Source organism: Zootoca vivipara, chromosome 9 (assembly GCF_963506605.1).
Source record: "Zootoca vivipara chromosome 9, rZooViv1.1, whole genome shotgun sequence".
NCBI classification, from domain to species: domain Eukaryota; kingdom Metazoa; phylum Chordata; class Lepidosauria; order Squamata; family Lacertidae; genus Zootoca; species Zootoca vivipara.
The window spans coordinates 25,944,775-25,967,285 of record NC_083284.1 but is presented as its reverse complement, the minus strand read 5'-3'; the positions used below and the strand labels follow the sequence as shown (position 1 = coordinate 25,967,285).

General features: G+C 41.0%; 1 protein-coding gene across 50 annotated transcripts in view; it reads right to left on the bottom strand.

Moving 5' to 3' along the window:
- ANK2 (ankyrin 2) overlaps positions 1–22,511 on the bottom strand; it is a 310,153-nt gene that overhangs the window by 74,296 nt on the left and 213,346 nt on the right. For 48 of the 50 annotated variants that reach the window (XM_060278521.1, XM_060278531.1, XM_060278530.1 and 45 more), the window contains 9 exons: positions 20,970–21,068; positions 14,152–14,250; positions 13,260–13,457; positions 9,182–9,280; positions 8,945–9,043; positions 5,205–5,303; positions 4,753–4,950; positions 1,444–1,542; positions 79–177 (listed from right to left, as the gene is read on the bottom strand). In XM_060278521.1, coding sequence (XP_060134504.1) covers positions 79–177; positions 1,444–1,542; positions 4,753–4,950; positions 5,205–5,303; positions 8,945–9,043; positions 9,182–9,280; positions 13,260–13,457; positions 14,152–14,250; positions 20,970–21,068 — 1,089 coding nt within the window. The remainder of the gene's footprint in view (positions 1–78; positions 178–1,443; positions 1,543–4,752; positions 4,951–5,204; positions 5,304–8,944; positions 9,044–9,181; positions 9,281–13,259; positions 13,458–14,151; positions 14,251–20,969; positions 21,069–22,511) is intronic. The other 2 variants (XM_060278528.1, XM_060278527.1) reach the window with 2 other exon arrangements.

Genomic DNA, 22,511 nt, shown 5'->3' with positions numbered 1-22,511 from the left:
TTAGATAAAAACAGATAAGCATCACCTATACTGTCAGAACTCCAAGGAAACATTCTTGAATGGAATGGGAAATCTCACCTTGGCAGTAGCATGGGGGGAAGAACCTTTCTCCAGCAACAGTAGGGCCACCTTCTGGTTGTCGTAATGAGCAGCAACATGGAGGGGGGTGAGGCCATTCTGGAAAGGGCGGGTTTATGTTATGGCATTAAGTGATGGTTAGCTCTGCTTCAAGCTACCGTTACATTACAAAACAACATAATAATAATAATAATAATAATAATTTATTATTTATACCCCGCCCATCTGGCCGGGTTCCCCCAGCCACTCTGGGGGAGTTATGTTAAATAAGAAGCGATTGACTGATAACAGCACAACATAAACATTGAACTCAGGGTGAATTATTTTCATATTAGAAAAGTTGCTTAGGAACAGAAAGGGCATTAAAGAAATCATTAGTTAAGGGGCTTTGCTTTGAAAGGGGATAGGCTATTAAAAAATTAATTTAAATTGCCCTAGTTCATGGGGACATGGGTGGCGCTGTGGTCTAAACCACTGAACCTAGGGCTTGCCGATCAGAAGGTCGGCGGTTCGAATCCCCGTGATAGGGTGACCTCCAGTTGCTTGGTCCCAGCTCCTGCCACCTAGCAGTTCGAAAGCACGTCAAAGTGCAAGTTGATAAATAGGTACCGCTCCAGTGGGAAGGTAAACGGCATTGCCGTGCACTGCTCTGGTTCGCCAGAGGCGGCTTTGTCATGCTGGCCACATGACCAGCAGCTGTCTGGGGACAAACACCAGCTCCCTCGGCCCATAAAGCGAGATGAGCGCCGCAACCCCAGAGTTGTCCGCAACTGGATTTAATAGTCAGGGGTACCTTTACCTTTACCTTTAAGATGCGTGCATGAAATCTGCTTGAAGGTTATTACAGCTCCAAGAACTGCTTTGTGTATTTGGATAGATTAGACTTAGTTTATATGGAGTTAGATACTATTGATTAAAAGCTTAAAAAAATAATAATTTCAGAATTATGGATATCATTCTTGCTTAAAAAAAATCAACCCCTTTCCAGCTACTTTCTGCTGTATTTAATTCCTGCCCTGAGTCTCTTGACCATTTCCCCATATAAGTTCCTGATTTGTTGCCTAATTCTACAATTGTGGAATAAAATATGTCTGTCAACTGCATGTCATTAATTGACTAATATTTCAGATTTGTTTTCTGCAATGCTTATGATATTTCAGTGTTTGTTAACCACACTCCTGCGCATACAATTCCTTTTTGGTGTCAAAAATTAATCTATGACACTCTTGGGAATCATCAGTTGCATTTTATTTATGTTAATGTATAAACAAACTAATATATAAATAAAAGCTACTTCTAATAACTGCAATGGAAAATTATTAACAGTATTGACTGAAAAAAGCAAATTCAGACACCAATTCCTACCTTTCCAGATGAATCAGGAGATGCACGACGCTGCAGCAGGAGTTTCGCCACATCAATGCTTCCATATTTAGCTGCCACATGCAGTGGTGTGAATCCTTTCTAAAAATGTACAGGTGGAAAAAACCAAAAACATCAATATAATCTTAATTACTTGGTTTTAAAGAACAATCTCTACATATTTTCAATGCAGTAACTGCTTAGCCCTCAAATTAAAATCAAATTTTATCATTAAAGGAACTGAAAAAATAATTAATCATAACTTCCCAAGGGTCCATAGCATATTTCCCAATTTGCGACGTATTTCCACCCCTAAAAGGAAATATCCCATGCTCGCATTATGTCTGCTAAGTTTCAGGTGCCAGGTGAAACAGTTTTATTTCAGGAGGCCTTTGCACCATCAATGTTGTTCTAATGTTCTAACCTGAAGTTTAATTTATATTTTGAAATTTGTATATTGCATGTTTCAGTTTTTTGTAAGCTGCTTTGAGAATTATTATTTTATTATTATTATCTGGAGTTATTATAGACACCTTTCTTTTGTTCTTTTTGCAAAAAGTAAATGAACACAGCTTACAAAATTAAGACACCCCACTTACCAAATACATGTTGAAATATGTGAGTTGGGGGTGTGTATACTGTATATATGCAGTACCTGACATGCAGTATTTGCGCATGCACTCAATTTTGCTTTGAGATATGCCTTCTCAGCAACTGCCTTCACTGTACCCCCTAACTATTTCCTAAACTCCCAGGAGTCTGAAAAGAACAATTTGTGGATTTGGCAATAGGAATTTTATATGCAATATGCTTTTTGTAGATTTCAGCTTGGCATTCAATACCATTCTACCGCGACGTCTGATAACTAAATTGGGAAATTTTAAGGAAAAACCATCTTCCACAAAAGCTGCTGCTTGCCTTCTATCACTGTGCCATACAAAGCGTGCTCACGTACGGTTTATGTGTGTGGTACGGAAGCTGTACTTCCCAGGATAGAGCAGGGCTGTGTAGAATTATTAAAACAGCAGAGAGCATTATTGGCTGCTCACTCACCACCTTAGAACAAATTTACACCACCAGGTGCCATAAAAAAGCACTAGATATATCAAGAGATCCAACGCACCCTGGTCACCATTTCTTTCAGCTCCTGCCATCGGGACGGAGATATAGAACAATGCAGGCAAGAACGAGCCGTCTCAGGAACAGTTTCTTCTCTAGAGCAATTTTGGCCTTAAATGGAAAGCCTGGACTTTGAAGTCATCTTATTTTACTTGTTATTTTGTATTATATTTACTGTTTTTAATTAGGTTTTTGTAATTTTGGATTATGCGGAATGCTTTATCTGAGTGGATGTTGCAACCAAGTAATTTCGTTGTTCCCGCAAGGGGACAATGACAATAAAGATATCTTATCTTATCTTATCTATCAGCAGGTTCCTGTACATATTTCTCATGTCAACTTTGAAGGTGTGTGGAATATTAATAAACTTGAACAGATGTCATATCTTCAAAATGTTTTCACTTCTTTTAACTGAGGTAAAACCATTTCACCTCCAATTTCCGTACTGGGCGGCGCACCCTCTTTTGTAACAACCCATATTCTTTACTAGAGAACAATGAACGCAGCTACTTAAATAACTCATCGGGTCTAAATCAAGCAGCTCCTTAAGAATTAATCATCTGAATACAAATCATACACACACACACCCCATGTATTTTAGTTGTCTTAATAATCATCTGCCTGTGATCAAACACCTCTTGCTCTGAATCACTGTGCCGGCACTTAGAAAGTAATATGCTAAGGCAAACAAGGTAATATGGCAACGGTAGCTCTATCAGATGTCACTCAGTTTATGCACATATTAAATGTGCTTTTAAATATTAAATATTTAAATTAATTTAAATATTAAACTGCTTTTACTTTACAGTGCTTACAATGAGGTTTCCTCAAGCTGGTGCCCTCCATACTTTTTGGATTCCAACTCATGGCCACTGAAATGTCTGGAGGGAAGACTGCTTTTGGAGAATTTACTTTGGTCTAACTCGGGAGTGGCACTGCAGAATCACTCTCTCGATGCCAACACCATTACTACTTACCTGAGTGGTGACTGGGCATGGTAGCAGTGAGATCAGGACTGTGCAGGCACAACAACAATGGAGGCAATGAACTCTATCCATTGGTGCACCTGGGCATCCCTGATCTGACTACTGCCTCGCCCTGTCCAGATAAGCAGTGACACCGGTGTCAGAAGGACACCGCCCCACGGTGCCAACCACTTCTAACTTAACTATAGCTCTACTGTTATTCATATTCAGAGATGTACAAATCAGGCTACTTCTGGTTCATGTACTCTTGTATCACAAAGAAGCCCTTGCTATCCTATTTCCACTTTTTCTGCATTTTTTTCAGAACCTGCACAAAAATTCACTTTTAAATCTACTTTTCTTCTCAATATTTGGGATGAATGAATCTATTAATTTCAGTTTCTCCCTGTTTTTGATTTTTCCATCTTCAGTTTCCCACATTTCCACATCAGTTTGTGGGGTTTTTTTTAAAAAAGAAAATAAGACCCTCAAGAAAATTCACCTGAATTTTAATGTGAATTTCTTCCAATATACACAAAAATTTACAAAGTATATTTTCCCTAATAGTAAAGCATTTTGTATGTTACTTTCACTAATATATATGCATTTTAATGTACACTTTTATTTTAGTACATGCAATTTTCTATACATTACTTGTCTGAAGAACTGCATTGCAAAATTCGGAGAACTGGAATTTTGAAGATTGGCTGTGTTTTGGTTCTTATATTGTATTGGAAGGTGTAAATTGGGTAGCTTTGGCCTTAAATGAAATGGAATTAAATTTCTCTCCCATCCATAATCAAAATACACATTTCTAAATATATTTTGATGCTAGCAATTTTCAGAGAGTAAGACCCATTGCCCTCAATCGGCCTTACTTCTGAGTAGACACCAAGCACTTCATCAAACTCTCATCTCTCCTCATCAGATCTCTCTATCTGTTGTATGGGAATAAGGATGCTTGCTTAATTTGATGGTTGTGAATTCTGATATGACCTGACCTGCTCTATACCTTTCAGATGATTGGAACTTCTAGAACTGTGCTGTCAGTTCCAAATTGTAAGGTGTGTATCAGGTCAGTTCATATCAGAATTCACAGCTGTCAAATTAAGCAAGCACCCTTATTCCTGATCTACAGGTAGAGACTTGATGAAGACTTAATGGAAGTTCAATACTAGCATTAGCCAGCTCACTATAGGACTGTTCATACCAAAACATCAGATTTTACCTTGGTAGCCAAAGAGTGTGCTGCACCTGCTTCCAAAAGAACTGATGCTACATCAACTTGACCTTCTCGGGCAGAGATGTGCAGCGGTGTATACCCATTAGTAGTTGCAGCATCTGGGTGTGCCATGTGCTGCAGCAACAGCTGGACAATTTCTGTTTTACCCAAGCGAGAGGCAATATGCAATGGAGTCTGTTCCTCCTACAACTCAAAGCAGGACAGAAGTTAGAGTGGGACTGTTGTTATTAAAGGTGAAGCCTCATTTCCCCCAGTTTCAAATAATTATTCTAGATGTGTTCAAAAGGTAGATACATACGGAACTCCCCACCACCACCACCACTACAAATAAATCTACAAAATGACCCAAGGGCTGGGCATGGGGGGTGGGGGGAACGACGTGTAGATAGCACACTTAGAAACTCTTCTGCTTTTGTAACAAAGGTGAAAACACATACCCTTGCTCGGGCGTCAACTAGTGCACCATTCCTCAGGAGGCAGCGCACCACTTCCACCTGTCCTGCGCGAGCAGCCATATGTAATGCAGTTTCACCACGCTGAAAAAAACAACAACCCCAGATTTTTCGATGTATTAGCCACCCGAATGAAAACCTTATTAGCTTCATTCATATTGGTCAATGTTCAGTGTAATGGAAGCAAGGCCTCTACTCCTAATATCCAAAATGTCACTCATGCAAAGCTAGGAAGAACATAAGAAAACTATGCTGGATTTGGCTAATGGCCCGTCTAGCCCAGCATCCTGTTCTCCCATTGGTCAACCAGATGCCTGAAGAAAGTCTGCAACATGAGTACAAGAGCTCTGTGATCTCCAGCAACTGGTAATTGACGGCAATGCCTCTGACCATGGAGGCAGAACATGAGTGATGAATGTCCTGCTGGTGGTGCAGGAATAAAAGTGTTGGCATATTTGCAAAGCTAAGCAAGATCCAATATGGTTTCAAATTGGATGGAGGACCATGCATTGAGTTTCCTGCATTGTAGGGGGTTAAACTAGATAACCCTCAGGGTCCCTTCCAACCACTGCTTTCCCCCTAGAAAAATAGGTGCTGGTACTCACCACAAAGTTGTTACAGTAAGTGTCACCATTTTTAACAACAACCAAAAACAGTGCCTCTACTCCATACCATTGAGTACCCCCTGAAAAAACCCCCACTGCTTCCAACCATGATTCTATGTAGCAATTCCTCCTAAAATGCCACTGCTGAGCATGTCTTTGAGGGGCATATATCTAGAAACAAGAGGGTAGATTAATCTTCACCAATCGGGGGGAGGTGGCACTATCTCTCCAGCCAGAGAACCTGGTGCTGCTGTTCTTGGACTTATGGTGACATCATTGAAGACCCAGAAGGAGGACAGGGGTGGTTGGGCCCCCTTTAATCTAATCAAAGCAGCACCTTTCTGCTTTGGGACTAACACTAAGGATGCACCTATTGCTGCTTCTATATAGAGCTGAGTCTCAGTTTGCTCCTTGCTGAAGTAACATTGAAGTGGTATGTTTCTAGAGCACAGTCTGAGCCCTGCATCCAGCAGGGACCCTTCCCCTCACCTTGAACTGCCCAGTCCAGTATCTAGCCTGAACCTCACCCCGTACCCAGCCTGAGTTCTGCTTTGCCCCACCCGCCTCCACCTCAATCTTGTCTCTACCAGCAGCCCAAACAGGGTGGAGTTGTGGACAGGAGAGGAATAACCCTGCTCACAACCAGCAATATATAACCCCCTGATGAAGAGACTATAATTCAGTTGACAGGACACAACATGACTAGGTCATCTCTCTGGTCCCAGGTTGAGCACACTTAGGTCACACAAGAGGGAACTTGGTTACGGGAACAAAGTAAAAAGGGGACTTTATACAAAAAGGAACCACCCTGTACAAGCAGCCTGGGCTTAGAATAAACATATGAAGAACACTGATAAAATTTCTCTTTGCATAGCTAACACAGGCATTTTGTGTTCAGGACTCCAAACCCAAACACCCAATGCCTAACTTCCATGCTTCCATGCTTCCATGGCAGTCAGGTGAGCACTCCCGTCCCACCCCACTGATGTATGTGAGATTGGGATGCCCACTACTATGCTGGCTGCTATGGTTCAGCATTGGGACTACAATTTCCATCATCCCTGACCACTGGTCATGTTAGGTAGGGATGGTGGGAGTTGTAGTCCCAAAACAGCCAGAGGGCCAAGTTTGGCCATGCCTGGCCTAAACTATGTTAATGAACAAATCCCCTCCCCAAAAGAATCTCCCACACAGGAAATACAAGGGTATCGCTCATCCAGGTAAGCTCCCTAAAGTTGATTAATAGCTATTCCAACCATGACTACTCCGGTTTAGTCATGCTGACCACATGACCCGGAAAGCTGTCTGAGGACAAACGCCGGCTTCCTCGGCCAAGTGAGATGAGCGCCACACCCCATAGTCAAGTTTGACTGGACTTAACCGCCCAGGGGTCCTTTCCCTTTCCCTACACTCCTGCTAAATACTCTTGCCTGGAGACATGGAACAAAACTATCTCTTCAGGCATAGTTTGCATTTAAGGTGTGCATTCACAGATTTATTAATAATTACCGTATTTTTCTGTCTATAAGATGCCCCCATGTATAAGACACTCCCAATTTTGGGGGACTCCGATTTAAGAAAATGGGAGGAGATCTATCCGTGCATAAGATGCCCCCAAATTTTGGACATTATTTTTTAAAGGGAAAAACCTAGTCTTATACACGGAAAAGTACGGTATTTCTTAAGCCATTCCCAAGCATTCTAACTGCACACTCCTCCCTACTCCATAAGGCAAGACTTTTGATGTGGTGATCTTGGCTTGCATTGTACCAGACTTCTCTGGTTTGGATGTAATAGCATATGGCTTGATCCAAACCATGATCTCTGCATCAAAGCTGACACACAACAAGAAGAGGAGTAGGGAGGGGACAGAAGCAAATGGCCATAGAAGATTATGCTTATTTCAGGTCAGCTGCTATACTTAGCCTGCAACTTCCTGCTAGAACCTCTCTGTTTCTAGTTCCAGATGTATCATAGTGTTTCTACAGATCTTTCCATAATCCAAAACGTATTATTCACATTAGAATGGTTCCATGAATCTCCAGGAGACTTTTAGTTTTGCAGACCATTCAAGTTGAATTTGATTTCTGAAAACAATAACTGATTCAACTGTCAGGTTTAAGTGATGATACCAAACAATACAGTAATTAGGTATTTAAAGTCACATTGAAATGTTTTTACCGTCTGTTTTAAGCTCCTTAGTTATTTTCCCAGCTGTAATTTTGTTAACTTAATTTCTATGAATAAATTATACATGACAAAAATAACTGTATGTATAAATACAGAATTAGGAATGGGCTTCACTTAAGCCATCTTGATTGTTAGTAATAAATATTATAACAGGCTATTTTGCCTTTACACTTGGATGATTTAAGCATTTGGAAAACAGCACAGGCAAAAGTTGAATCTGAACCCAATTAGATTTAGACTGCAATCTTATATTTACTAGGAACTAAATCTCAATGAATTCAAAACAACTAAATTCCATGTAAACATGTTTAGAATGAATTATTTTCTTTCAAGAGCACCCCATTTTTAAATCAAAGTTTATTTTGAAGACTATTTATGGTAGCTAGAAGTATATGTTTGTTTATATGTACACAAACACCTATTACTATAGTAAAGTCAAGTCTGCCAATACTTTTTTTAAGTCAAGGAACCTGAAATTTATTAATCTATTGCATTTATATAAAACCTTTTTCTCTAAGGAGCTCAAGGTGGTTCTTCTCCTCATCATGACCATTTAATTCCCATAAAACCCTGTGTGATAGGCTAGGCTGAGAGACTGTGACTGGCCCAAGGTGACCCAGTGTGTATTATGACCAAGTGGGGTCCAACACTTTAACCAGTACACCACACAGGCTCAAAGCAACATTGCATCTAAAACACTTAAGATTTTCTTTATCTAGAAGTTAAAAATATATCTATATATAAAAAAATAACTAAACCAAAGAGAGACAGAAGAGCAAAAGAAAGAAAAACACATCCCCCTTTTTGTATGCATTTATGCAAGACAGATTTATAAGGAAGTTTAATAAATTAATCCCGAATGCAACATTTTAGGTAACACAAATGGCAGTGCAGCAAAGCTATGATTACTCAGATGTAAGACATACTCACAATGTTAGTGACATCTGGAGAGGCTCCATTCTGCAGCAGTAGGAGAACTATGTTCAAATGGCCCATAAATGCAGCCACATGTATTGGTGTAAGGCCCGACTGTGAAATAAAGCAACAGCAATTTTACTCCTCTGCAGAGCGCCTTTAGGATCTTCCTCATTTATTTAAAAGGAGAGTGTGGAACTAAGAGAAGGAAGAAATAGTGGGGAGAGATGCTTCTTTAGGAAATTTCTCTACCTCTGTTATAGCTTGGATAGAAGCCCCGTATTTCACCAGCAGTTCCATGACTTTAATGCGATTTTTCTTGCAAGCAATGTGCAGTGGAGTAAAACCATTCTGTGCAAAAGACAATCATGTTAGTTATAGCATGCACCCCTCAGTTCTCATACAGCGTTAGATTATCAGATTTTCTTCGGTAACGTCAGGTTCTGACATACTGACAAAGCATATACTCCAGGGCCAGTTTATTCCCATTTAATCCCAGCCCAAACAGAATGTGTGGAGCTAAAGTGCCCTTTTGAAAATGCAAAATGTGTCCCATATGCAATTTAATGTGTGTGGTGTTCTTCACATGAAAAAAATAGTGCTATCCCAAATGTGTAAATAAGACAACCACATAGATGCGCATATAGAGAAAGCATTATGCATCAAGGATTTTATGATAATGTCTGCACAATGGGCTTGATGTGAAATGCAGACTTTGCCAACTTGTATTTGAAATTTTCTTGCAACACTCATGTGTGGGTGTGGGTGTGTGAAATAAAATGCTACTGGACCAAGTTTAGGCTTTTACTCTTACGTTTATAAAGTCCTAACAACTCAGAACCTGGTTATCTTTGAGACTGCCTTGCCACTACATGCACTCAGTATGTGGTGATTAACATCAGCAGCCTTTAGTGTGGTTGCACCAGTATTATAGAACTCTATTCCTTTGGTGATTAGACAGGCGCTTTCTAGTTTGTGCTTTAAATCCATGCTGCTGACTTTTTTTTGTTACTCGGGCCTTCCCTAGTTTATTTGTTATTGGTTTTCAGTTTGCAGAGGATGTGCAATGAAGGATTTTCATTTTGCCACCTGATTTTGTTTTATGATTGATTTTTCATATTCTTAAATACTTCTGTTCACCACTTAAATATTGTATATTAAGTATATTTTATTTTAAGCTGTTCGTGAATTCTTAAACAATTATTAAATAAACCAATTTTTACAAAAAAAATTTTTTTAAGGAAAATTCATTCTGGGAAATTTTGGCTCAGCTCTACAACAAATAGCCATTCTGTCTTCTATAATACAATTCCCTGAGAGCGTTGTTTGTTTAACAGTCTTGTCAAATGTAGTACGAACAATATCATTATCACTGAGATGACTATCTTTGAATGTTAGATCTAAATGATTTGCAGCACTATGATTTTAAAATAGCATTTTGAAAAGTCCTTAACTTATAACCATTTTAAAAGAAAATACTCCATAACTTCCCCCTTCTTTTTGTTTTAAATATTAGGGGGGAAAAGGGGGGCATCTCTTCACATCTCTGATTTACTCTAAGTTAATTAATGCCTGTGTTAGAGAAGAGAGAATGAATGTTGTTGTTGCTTGGCTGTTCTTTTTCTAACAGTTGCTAAAAGGTAATGAAAAAATATCACCAATCCTGACTGAAGCCACTTATGTTTGACAATTTGCTTAGGTGTGATATTGGTCTCTAATGACTAAGTTCAGTTATTTAATACAGTGGTACCTCTAGTTATGAACTTAATTCGTTCCAGAGGTCCGTTCTTAACCTGAAACTGTTCTTAACTAGAGGCGTGCTTTCGCTAATGGGGCCTCTTGCTGCTGCTGCGCCGCTGGCACACAATTTCCATTTTCATCCTGGGGCAAAGTTCTCAACTAGAGGTAACTCTTCCAGGTGAGCAGAGTTTGTAACCTGAAGCGTTTGTAACCTGAGGCGTTTGTAACTCGAGGTACCAACTGTAGTTTAAAAATCTGTTGAAACACACCAGAATTATCTGTTGTTTCATTTGGAAATGTGAAATCATACATTGGGTGTGTATGTTTTATAAAAAAAATAAAAAATAAAAGCTGAGTCATCTGGTTTATCAAGAAAAATCGAGAACAGGACTCTTTTCTTATACAGCTATATGCTAGGGCTTTTTCTCTCACAGACCTCTGGGGACAGGGCAAGCATGAGCAACCCCTTTCTCAGGCTGACACTTGGCAGCTTTAACCTGTGGTGAGTTAGCAATGCGCTTCTGCCACTCCCTGCAAGATTCACTATTTGGCATGCCAAAAGTAACATTTGAAGTGGGATGCCAAAACACGGATGTTGCACCATGTAAAGACACCATGAACTGAAAGCCAACACAAGCAACTTTTTTTTCAGTTCAAGTTGCAAGTTGGATTATTATGTACAGGTATCTATTATGCCATAGCTGCCAAGTCTCCCGTTTTTTGCGAGAAACCCCTGTATTTTAAACCATTTCCCGCTGGCAGCCCAGATTGGAAAAAAATCCCGTAAATCCCCTGGATTTCCTACCTGCCAGGGAGGCTCCATTTTGGGTGCCAGTGCCGCCCGATTTCCGGTGCCCAGACATGGGTAGCGTGGCACCAGAAGTTGCTTCTACGCATGTCCGGACATGCGTAGAAGCGACTTCCGGTGCCGCGCCACTGCTGATCCCGCATTTTTCAGCGGGAGACTTGGCAGCTATGATGTATGCAGCTCAATACCGTATGTGACAAGGTTTTGATTAAGGCTTGCTGTTGTGTGTATTACTTTGTGCCACCAGGAGGCCAGTGCTATTCAAATGGCTTTTTAAGAAGCACTAAGCACCAGAATTCTGTAAATAATGAGGACACTAAGAATTAAAGTGCCATTTTAAAAATATTTTTATTTTTTATTTTTTATGTTAACTGTGAAGCTGCTTAATTTTTAGATAAACTATTTCTGAACTAGAAATAGTTCAGAAATAGTCCTGTTTTGGAAATAGGCAAACAGGACTAGAAAAAGTCCTGTTTTGGAAATAGGCAAACATGACAACTGATGGGAAGTGATATTAGCAGCTTCTGTTAAACCAAATGTTCACATAGCATCAAAAAAAGAAAGAAGATCCTTCTCTTTATGTAGTTTCCAGACAGAACTGTTTTAGTCAATTAACTGCAATTTTAGTTGCTTTTAAGTTATGAGTGAACCAGCTAGAATAAATAATACAAGTAAAGTTGTGAGAATAGCCATCAACAACAACTGTTTACCTATTATACACCATACAAACATCATTCTTCCTTTTGAAAGGCATATCAGTTGAACTGTCTGAGCCATAAGCCAATTGATGCCAGTTACATTAACAGTCCGGAAACCTGAATTTCAAACACAGCCTGTTTTAAATGCCAATTAATAATCAGCATAGGATGGAGTCTACTTAGGCTGCAATCCTAATGGACAACTCATGGTTACTTCTGTGTAAACAGGGTTGTATTGCAGCCTTAGAATCCATGGTGGTAAAATATTAAAGAGACTATATGGCAGCTGCAAGGATGGTTAATGCGCTGCAGAGAACTTGGGCCAGAATTCAGAGAGCTGCTTGGACACACACAAGGGGCTTGCATTGACTTGATGGGTTTATTTTTAACCACTGACGTTCACCATAATACAAACTATTTTTGAAATGGAGTGGCCCTTACAAATAGTTTGCTGCGAGGCAAGGGAGGCTTGTGGGGAGGAGGAGGGTTGGGAGGGGAAGAGAAGCCCAAAGCCATCTGCTAATAGATCTAGTTTCCTTGCCTCCCCTCAAAAAGGCTACAACCTCCTACAAGCAAATGTGAGTTCAGACAGTGTGAACATACCTACTGAATTAGAATTATTAGACAGTGGCAGAGACCGCAATGTCTAGAATCACACATTAGAACCATTAGATTGTCATTTGCGTAGCTCACTACACACTCCTTTCAATACAGAAGGCACCGTGTACCCCTTTATTACAGGGAGCAATGGGGAGAGTTCAGACAGTCACAAGAAGCAGCTGGATCCATGTGACTGTGGCTCTCTGCAGATGCTCCCTCTCCACATGAACACTGAATGTGTGGAGCAGGAAGGGGAACCATGTGCCTGCTGGCTTCAGCCCTGGCATCCATAGTCCAAGTGTCCCTGCCCCCATAATGCCCATGCAAGCTGCATGGAGACTGGGGGCAGAGGCAGTAGGCATGGTAACATCAGGGGTAGAGATCAGTAAGCACCGGGTCCTTTCCATGCAATCACTGCATGTGTGGAGGAGAATGTCCAAAGACCCCCCCTTGTGTTTCCAGTAGAGGTACAGGAAAAGTTTACCAGAGCACGAGCATTTGGATTTGCTCTCTTGTCCAGCAGAAGTTTGGTGACACGATAGTGGCCACAGTGTGCAGCAACATGGAGGGCAGTCAAGTAATCCAGCGTGACATCATCAACAGGAGCTTTGTGCTGCAGTAGGTGTTTGACACACTCCACGTGGTCACCTTGGGCAGCCATATGAAGCGGAGAGAGTCCATTCTGCATAAGGCAAAAGTTCAAAACTGCATCAGACTCTACAGGGTGGTATCCAATGCTAGTCTTACATGGAGCCCATTGAAATTAATAGATATGACTGATTTATACCCAATAATGTGAGCACCATTGCTGCAGCAGAAGATTTCAAAATAACTTGCAGACCCTACTGGAATAGTAAAAACACAGCACACTGACTAGGAATTGCCCAATTATTTGGTTAGAAGCGGTACACATCCTTCAAGGGTATGTGCACATTTGCTTGGAATGCATGCAAAGTGGCATACCCTTGGAGGGCAAACAAGGGATGCCCCTGTATCCCTAATTTGGATCCAACCTGCTGTCTACCACATTTCCAGCAATGTAAATTGAACAAGGTTCCCCTGATATATTCTCATGTGACTTTGTCAAACACCTTCCTGGTTGTGGGAGAAAATGCAGAAAAGCATTCCTATGCATAAAGAACAGTACAAAAGCACCAATCTAAGTTAGACCTCATTCTCCAGGCTGGTGTGTGGTGGCCTGAGTTAAAGTCTGCTTGTCTTTATGTGTAGGAATCCAGCAGAGTATTGCCATATATGTCTGTACCACAACTTACTCACATTCCAGATTTTCTGCTTTATGCATAAATACTGTAATCTACCTTGATATTTCAAAACCAGACAAATGCCAAAGCTCTCTTCTCTTGTAAGTTACCCACCTTGGTCCTAGCAAGCAGTGGAGCACCCCGTTCTAGGAGCAGTTCTACAACCTGGTCGTGTCCACTTCGTGCAGCGCAGTGAAGTGGAGTCAGTCCATCCTTTAAAAAAGCAAAAACAGTGAAATGTTTATCATACCCAACACTTGTGCCCATGGAATATATTATTCTTCACCTATGAACCCCCCCCCTTTATGTGCCTTTAATGTGAGGGGTATCTTTGGAACTAACTGTCACTCAAATCACATGGTATCATTCAAGGTCCATCACCACTTATGAGGATGCAGCATGAAGAGACATTACAGAATTCAGGTAACCAAAGCGATAAGCTGCCACTCTCCCGATCCCTATGGGCAGTTATTTCCTAGCAGCTTCCATGTGGCTGTAGCAATGTATACCAATCCCCAGTTCTTAAGCAGAAGAAAGAGAAGAAGCATTTTCTACCGATCTCTTTCTCCACTGTTTTGGAATTGCCCCTCCTGTCTGTATGCATTTATGGTAAAAACAATACATGGTGAATACCTGTGTTGCCTCAGGTTACTTTTGAAACAGGGGTAAAAAACACAGTGCTATGGAGGTTTGGGCAAGGGGGGAACTAAAAGGGCGATGGATGACCTTAAAAGCATAACATGAAATCAACAGTGGAAGAAGCCTTAATTTAAGGCTGAAAAGCAAGCAGGCCCTAACAACCATTTGGCAAACTTGCTGTGACAGCACCGTCTCTTTGCTGCAGAAGAACATCCTGTCCCAAAGCACTTGCAAGGCTTCTCTGCCACTGAACATGACGGTTAGCAAAAGACAAGTCTATGAAAGATTTAGAGAACTGAGTGCATCCTAGGTGACTCCAGACCTCGGAGAGCAAAGAAACGAGGAAAGAATATTTGTGTTTAAAGTAAACTCAACTCTGAAAGACACTGCTACATGAAGGGACAGAAGGAAAGCTCACAAAAGGAAATAAATTTACCCAAGTCATATTGGATGTTGTTTTTGTACAGATTTGCAAACATACCCATGAACTCCGTAGGACACAATTCAGCAAGAGTTACTTGCAACTAAGTATTGAAGTCTATGGAATAGAACTTAAGGCTCAATGACCTCTGTAGTCCATGCATTCAGAACTCTGCGGCTGGATTACTGAAACACACTCTATGGGGGGCTACCCTTGAGCATGAGCCAGAAGCTCCAATTGGTGTGGAATGCAACAGCCAGACTCCTGGTGGCAGTATGTGACCAACAACGTGTGACATCAGTGGTAAAACCACTGGCTGCACATCTATCAAAAGATCAGGGAATGCTGATTTCAGTAAGACTTTTTGACAAAGTCCCTCATGATATTCTTGCAGAGAAGCTAGTAAAATGTGGGTTGAACAAGGTAAATGTTAAGTGGATTTGTAGATGATTGACTGACCAAACCCAAATGGTTCCACATTATCCTGGAAAGAAGTGACAAGTGGGGTGCTGCAGGGTTCTGTCCTGGGCACGTTGTTGCTCAACATCCTGATAAATGACATGGATGGGGGATTGAGCAGATGGCACCAGACTGGGAGGGGCAGCTAATGCCACAGAAGACAGAATTTGGATTCAAGATTACCTTAACAGATTGGAGAACTGGGCTCAAACTAACAAAATGAATTTCAATAGGGGCAAATGTAAAGTTCTACATTTAGGCAAGAAGAACCATCTGCAAAATTATAAAATGGGGGGCACCTGACATTCCAGTAGCACATGTGCAAAGGATCTAGGGGTCTTAGTGGACCACAAGCTTAACATGAGTCCAACTCATTAGAAACAGCCAGCATGGTCAATTGTCAGGAATGATGGCAGCTATTGTCCAGCAACATCTGCCAGGCCACAGGTTCCTACCCCTGCTCTATAGCCGCAAAATAAATCCTTGTTAGCTGAAAGTCACTTGACTGCTGCAGTTACAGCTTCTGGATCCCAGAAATACACTGGAAGTAGAAAAACCAGAATAATAGCTCAATGTAGCCCTGGTGTAGCTTCTCTTTGGCACCAGTGGCTAGGAAGGAACACTAGTGGGGCAGTGGTTTCCAGTAATCAAAGGGATCTCAGTTCTCCCACTGCTGAAGGTGCTGCCATGAAACTTCTAGCTTGTTTTGTAGTAGCACAACTTCACTGCTTAACCAAAGAATGTCTAAAATATAGGGTGGAGACACAAGGGAAACCATTTATTCCTCTGGTTCCCTCTTATACAAAATGTGAAAGCCACCTGAGATTAGATAAAAGCTGTACGTAACTTGCTACTACCTTACAGGACCACGTCCTCAATCAAACCAGTAAAGGTATAGCAAAGTAGCAAATCAAGCAAGCAAACACTTCTTCCCCAACTCTCTTCTTCCCCAACTTAATCTCAAACATACTACTGCAATAACCCTTTCAGACAAGCTTCTATTATTACTGTGGACATGATAGTGAATTGCGAATGAGATATGTAAAGTAACTTTTTGGAACTAGGCATAACAAACTGACGTAGCATTTTTTAAAATCATGATCAATCAATTCTTCCAGGAATTTAACTTGTAAATTAATGTTTATGCTCATCCCCCCCTTTAACACTACTGCCTGTTTACATATAACTTTATTAAAAGAGTGTTGACATCTTAAGATTGTTTAATTTATTATTTGTGGGGCTGGCCATTTCGCCCGCCCCCCCCTACCCCCCAACAATGCCATCTCAATGCCATGGAGTGCCAACTCAGTGGTTGTTGCCATTGCTGGCAGCAGCAACATGCACACATATTCCCAAACAAACAAACAAAATTAAGTGGGGAAAAGATAATTGAACCCCATCCACTGCTGGATAATTGCCCTTCCTGCTGGAAAAAAAGGTGAAATGGTTGCCCCGAATACTCTGCTCATCAACAGGCTGGAGAATTTTGAGAGGCCATTTGTGCACAGCTGTGCCTTTAAGGTAACCCTGTTCCCTACCTATCTTCCCAAGGCAACTGAAACCTAGTGACAATATGCACACCCTTCAAATAGTGCCCTATCAAGGCACAGGCTTCAAGTGTCCTGAAATGAGAAAACCAAAATATGGAGTACAAGAGCAGTGCTCAGCTTCAGTGTGAAAACAGAGCTCATTACTGAATCATGAAAAACCTACTCAGATTAAACCACAGTAAGCCCCACAGTGAGGAAAATTAAATGATTCTAGGAAGACATAATTTTTTGACCAGGCCTGTTATTTCTGAATTCCTGTTTTGATCTGTCTCATTTTCTCCATTTATTTATCTAGCTTTAGCTTTATTTAACAAAATGTATAAACAGCTTGATTGCAAAAATACCCAACTCAAGACAATTTACAAAAGCACATCTGTGGTTCGATTTTATAGTTTTTATATTATTTTTGTATACTGCTGAGAGATTTTTAACTTTTAAGCAGTTTAGGAAAGCTTTCAAATAAATTAATGAATAAAGAAGGAATCTCTTCAAATAGCTGTACCTGAATTCAGATCTTCTCACCAATTTGTGACTCGTGAGTTGCTCTACAGCTCACTGAGTCATGCTGCCAGCTGTAAGACTCTACTGACAGATTCACTTCTTGCCAAAATTCCAATCCGTTTGATGGCCAGGTCCTATTTTCTGTCTACAACCAGGAAGCAGGGCAACAAGAGTACTGTGGCAAATCTCTAGGGCCTTACAGGCTTTACAGACAGCAGGCGGACTTGTTCATCAGTTCAGCAATTGTCAGCTGTTCCCCAAGAAACAAATGTTTTGGACCTAGAAGTGGAAAGTCCAGGAAAGGCACAAATCCAGAGGCTGCTCTGATTCCGCTCGGTAAGCACACCATCAAAAGCCAATTCTGAGGGAGTGGTGGTTCCATTTTCTTTCAGTGTAACAGCAACATTCAGTGGGTTTGTGTTTAACTGCAATCACTAAAGAGATATATTGGGAAGGCCCTTAAAGAAACATAATTAAAATTTATTAATGAAGTCTGTCGATGATCCTTGAGTTTAAGTGTGATTTCCCCTGGTTTTGTATTGTTCACTCAGATACCATCTTTGTTTTCTGCTGTTTGCCACATTTTCCTCAACAGCAGAAAGCCTGTGGCAAAGGTTCTGGCCATAGAAAATAAGGAGAAGCACATTCTCTGTATTGCACTTAAACCAAAGGTTTAAGCTCCTCACAGTCTTCCTTCCTCCTTCTGAGCCCTATGGTCATATCATGAGTTAACATGCTTCTTAAACCACACAAGCGAGGGAAACTGCAGTGTGTGAGCTGAAATGGAGAAACAGTAGGTGGTAATTGTCCCCTCCAAAAACTGCCTTGTTTGTAATGTGCAGTTTGGCTTCCAATTGAATTGATGCTTTTGAATTATGGTGCTGGAGGAGACTCTTGAGAGTCCCATGGACTGCAAGAAGATCAAACCTATCCATTCTGAAGGAAAGCAGCCCTGAGTGCTCACTGGAAGGACAGATCCTGAAGCTGAGGCTCCAATACTTTGGCCACCTCATGAGAAGAGAAGACTCCCTGGAAAAGACCCTGATGTTGGGAAAGATTGAGGGCACTAGGAGAAGGGGACGACAGAGGACGAGATGGTTGGACAGTGTTCTTGAAGCTACGAACATGAGTTTGACCAAACTGTGGGAGGCAGTGGAAGACAGGAGTGCCTGGCGTGCTATGGTCCATGGGGTCACGAAGAGTCTGACACGACTAAACGGCTAAACAACAACAAGTTTGGCTTCCAAGTCCCATCTACCAGGTAGGGTGCAATGTTTGAAGCCAAAAGAGGAGGCAGCAGCTTTTCTGGTTGTTTGGAGTGGGTTACAGATCACTAAATCACTGGGATATAAAGATGCTTTTCTATTCACTTCTCCAACTGACAAATGGTGAAGCTAGACTCACTGTATCCTTGAAAACTGGCAAGTGTCACATCATTCCTATTTTGTTTTTTATTGCTCTATTTACTTATGGCCATAGCTAAGCAGACAGAGCAGACAAAGAGGACATAAATGGATCAAAGCCTGACACAAGGACACCACCACAATAGCGTGACACTGACAAACAAAACCACAAAGATCTGGAATCTCCCACACTGAGAAGCTGCCAGCAGTGTCCTTGAGAATGAAGAAAAAGGACGGTGTTAAACCTGTGAATGAGGGTGCCAGTGCTTTGGGACACTCACTAGGTTCTGTGGGGGTGTCTGTGTGCTAGCAGCTTTGAGCGACACTCCCAGCTGACAGGGGTGATAAGCCAAACAATGAAAGACTTTTAAAATTAGATTCTTTATGAGAAACTGGAGGTGGTCCTATACAGATCGCATATTGCAAGGCCAGTTTGATCTAGCCAGTTTAGCGATATAGCATGTTCAAAAGATAGGGAATAATGTATAACAAATTAAAGCGTGACCAGTGCAATCACATTGTTCTTTCATGCTTGGATAGAATAGATGCCTAAACTGCGATTTTAAAATACTTTTGTCTGTAACTCTGCCCCAGAACTGAAGCTTCTTTAATCAAAAAGGGCATTTGCTTGCTCTCGCCTACCTTCCATACACAAATGAATCTCTCTCTCTCTCTCTCTCTCTTTCTCTCTCGTGTACACAACTGTTTGTTTTTCTACACTAGTATGCAAGCACAGTGTCCGATACTCCAACCAGCAATTATTTGCCAGGGTCACAGACCATTTTTCAGCTCTAAGGTCTTTCTCTTTTACTTCTAAAGAAACCCTGAAACCACTTATATTTCATGTAATACAAAGGCAGTGGGTGGAGCTAATGGAGCCAACAGTGGGCTTCCCTCGGAGCCGCCCCTTGCCCATTTAAGCAGCCTATACCTGGGGCACAGCCTGTTTGTTCCTGCGCTGGGTTTCCCCACCCATCCACCCATGGTTTACACTGCTAGTCAATAACTTTGCTGTGGCTACGGTGGTCATTGTTCTTTATGGGGCCAGGTAGGAATTTGCCCACCGGGCTAATTGGCTCTGACCCGGTGGGTTTTGCCTACCTCATATCAATTGTCACAACTGGTTGGGCATTGGGGCAATCCTTTGTTTTGGATGGAGGGGAGGTTGTAGTCTCCGCCTGCCCCTCCAAATGCTGTGGTATCCCGTTAAAGGGATCTGGGGGGAGTGGCAATTTTTGCATGCCCAAGCCAAGGCTGAAGGCACTCCCCCAGATGGCAGTCCCTGCAGATGTCACCCTATTTGATGTAAATCTTAGGAACCCCCACCTGGATTGACCATGTATCACTTCCGGCGGGTGGCCCAGAAGTATTTAGATTGCCCTATCCCCAAGCCAAACCACTTTCATCTGTATTCAATAAAGTTGTGGCCTGTTATGACCCAAAACCAGTCTTATTGGTCTCTTATTTATATGGGTTGGGGTATGGGAAGTCTGATGCCCAGTCCTGCAATCATATCTTACTTGACTTGTTAACAGCCTATAAATTAATTCTAGGAACTCTTGGAAGTTTCACTGAGAAGTTCAACAAGAGCGGACAGCTTTCTCTGAAAGATCAGGTGGCACTGAATAAATTTTTGAGACGTCACTCAAGTAAAGCAGCAATTGTGAAGCAAGAACATTCAGCATCCAAAGTTTTTGCTCCATGGACAGAAGGAATTGCCATTCATAGAGCTACTCCTTTCATGAGTAAAACAACCTCTTCCATGAGTGGAAATTCTCCTTTCAGTCACAGAACAAAAACTTTGGACTCAAGACTTTAATGCGAACAATGGCTTCCTCAATGGCTTTCTCTAAAGGAATGCATATTGCTGTTCATATTTCTGATCCCTGCATAAACCAACAAAGAAACAAAGGGGGGGGAGGAGGTGCAGGATGACATTCAGGGAATAGAAACACTCACCCTGGTTTTGGCATCGATCTGCCCTCCACGATCCAACAAGAGCTTCACCATGTTTGTGTTTCCCCTTTTGGAAGCCACATGCAGTGGGGTGATTCCATTCTACACCATGAAAAGAACAAACAAAAAGCATGATGGACTTGAAGAGGTTCAATGGGGATGGCTTTGCGTTTTGACATGATACAGTATAGAAGATAAGCAAGGATGTGTCACAGCATACAGAAAACAGTTAGCACTGTCCTATCTTGAGAAAAAATTCCATAGCAATAATTTGCAAATGTCGTTAAATGGAACTAAAATATATGCATTTTTATAGCTATAGAAGGGGGGGGGAGGAAATCTGATCTCTGTTATGTTTCAGCATTTTGTTTGAATAAACAGAAGTTTACTACAACAGTTCTAATTCATGAGAACTGGGAAGGGGTGGTAATTTTGTATGGAAGATTTCACTTATCTTCATTTAGTAGCTAATGAAATTTTGATTGTTAATCAGTATAATTACTTAATTTGAATGCAATAACGCAGGTCCGAATGTTTCTGTTGATGTATGCACAAAAATCTCATGAGAGTAATATGCATACATAATTTCAAATGTGCACTTTTAAAGGGTATTTTGTGTATCTTCAGGAGGTTCTTCACTGATTTACTAATCAGCAACAAAAACATTCACCAAACATCGAACATCACATCCACACTGTATGCAAGACAAATAAATCAATATTTATAACATACTGGTATACTTAAATATAAAGCAACAATCATAGCACATTAGCTAAGACACAATGACACCTATTATTGTAACAAATATCAGCATTAAAAAGGTCCTAATTAGGTTGGAAGGTTTTGTCTCATCCTTCATTTTTTGCAATTGCCATGTGCAATTGCAATTGCACATATTTCAGCTGTGGGTTACGTCTCTTTGTAGAAAGCAGGAAGAAAATATAAAATCATTGGAACTTCCCATGTCAGCAAAATTTTTAGTAGCTTTGAAAAGCAATCCATTACACAGAAATATATTAAGATGCAGATGTTTAGTTTGTACACAGTATTTTATTATTTTCTACATTTTGTTGTATGGTGTGTTTTCTTTCTTCTATTTTTTTCAAATTGTATCTTAGTTGCTTCTTGCTAAATTGTTAGTCATCCTGGGAACACACTGTTGAAGGTGTGAGATAGAAACCATGTAAATAAATAAAATATTAAGAAAAAGCAACCCTTAAAACCTTATTCATTTGTATTGTGCATGCAGCAGCCAAGGGTGACCCTTTCAGGCAATTGGCAATCAAGTTTTCAGCTGTTCAGTGGCAAGATGGGGGAACAAGTCTAACTAATAGCTCAATTCTATGCATGCCTCCTCAGAAGTAAGATCAGCAGGATTTCCTCCCAGGACTGTAGCTTAAATACATCTCCATGTCCTGAACAGCTGTTATTTCTACATAATCCCAGCAGCTGGGGTGCTGGGAGGAAACATGCCCAGGACACCTGCAGAGCAGGTGTGGGGAATCTTTTTTCAGTTTGAGGACCACATTCTCTTGAGGGGAACCT